General features: G+C 52.2%; 1 protein-coding gene across 1 annotated transcript; it reads left to right on the top strand.

Moving 5' to 3' along the window:
• Positions 1–122: 122 nt before the first annotated feature.
• H310_11620 (hypothetical protein) lies at positions 123–341 on the top strand (the record flags this gene model as incomplete). Its single annotated transcript, XM_008878349.1, has 2 exons — positions 123–258; positions 316–341. The coding sequence occupies 2 exons, from the start codon at positions 123–125 to the stop codon at positions 339–341; spliced, it is 162 nt and encodes a 53-aa protein (XP_008876571.1).
• Positions 342–1,147: the final 806 nt, after the last annotated feature.

Genomic DNA, 1,147 nt, shown 5'->3' with positions numbered 1-1,147 from the left:
CAAGCAGATCGTGGAGGGGATGTTTAAACGTGAGCAGCGTCAAGGCGGCGTCGTTGGACAGGACCACTGGCAAGTGCGTCTGCCCCGTGCGCAATCAAGGCCAGTGCGGGTCGTGCTGGGCCATGAGTGCCGCGGAGCAGGCGCACTGCATCGTAACGGGAGAGCTCGTCGACCTGTCCGAGCAGCAAGTGACGAGCTGCTCCACCGCGAGTGGCAGCGCGGGGTGCACCGACGGGTGGCCCCCCGACATGACGTACTGTACGTATCGACGGCCGGGCTCTGCTTAATGCGCGACTATCCGTACACTTCTGGCAGCACGAGTCAAACCGGCACTGACATGAAGCATCGATTATCTGCTGGTAGAATCAATATTTGCCAAACGCCATCGCCAAGGTAAGCCGCTCGCATACTTGTTCCGCCCAGGATTGGGATCATTTTTGATAGGTTGCACGTCTGGCGTATGCGCCGTGAATGATTCCTCGATGGTCTTCACCGACGGTATCGTCGCCGCGTCGTTGTTGTTGACTTCAAATGGAAAATTGGCCAATCCGGTCATGTTATTGCTCTATGTTCGTGAAATGTTACCAACCGACAATGCCATCGACCAATCCGTTGCTTTGAAATATCCTTTATCCAATCAAAATTATTTTTCAACCCGGTCGTCCAATCTTCTGTCAGATATTTGTCAGGTAGATGTTGAGTGCCAGGTGTACATATGTGTCGGTTTGATGTCGGATGCCATGTACATGCAGCCAACCAATCTGCTCCTTTTGACTGCTTGGATTCACTTGGATTTTGTATGTTATACACAAACCAGTCTAGACACTTGGCATGAGTGAGATAAAATAATCTCGCAGGGAACAACATTCAACATCCCACACACTCCAGCCGCAGACATACACTCTGTCGACCACAAACGTCAAGGAAAGTGTGAATTCCACATTTATCAGACCGCTACAGGCTGCACACAGACGCACGTGTAGTCGACTTGAGGCTCGGCCACCTACCGTCGCCCTGCAACAAGTTATATTCATCGGTCGTGAATGTGCAAGCGCTGGCGCAATTGATGGCTTCCATCGCATCGTGCCACGCGTTCCTGGCTTCGTCCAAGGATCTCATGGTGGATCGATTTCGATACGCTAGGCAT

Source organism: Aphanomyces invadans, assembly GCF_000520115.1.
Source record: "Aphanomyces invadans strain NJM9701 unplaced genomic scaffold supercont1.32, whole genome shotgun sequence".
Taxonomy (NCBI): domain Eukaryota; phylum Oomycota; class Saprolegniomycetes; order Saprolegniales; family Verrucalvaceae; genus Aphanomyces; species Aphanomyces invadans.
Note: the sequence above shows the minus strand (reverse complement) of the source record. Positions and strands in the feature narration are given on the sequence as shown.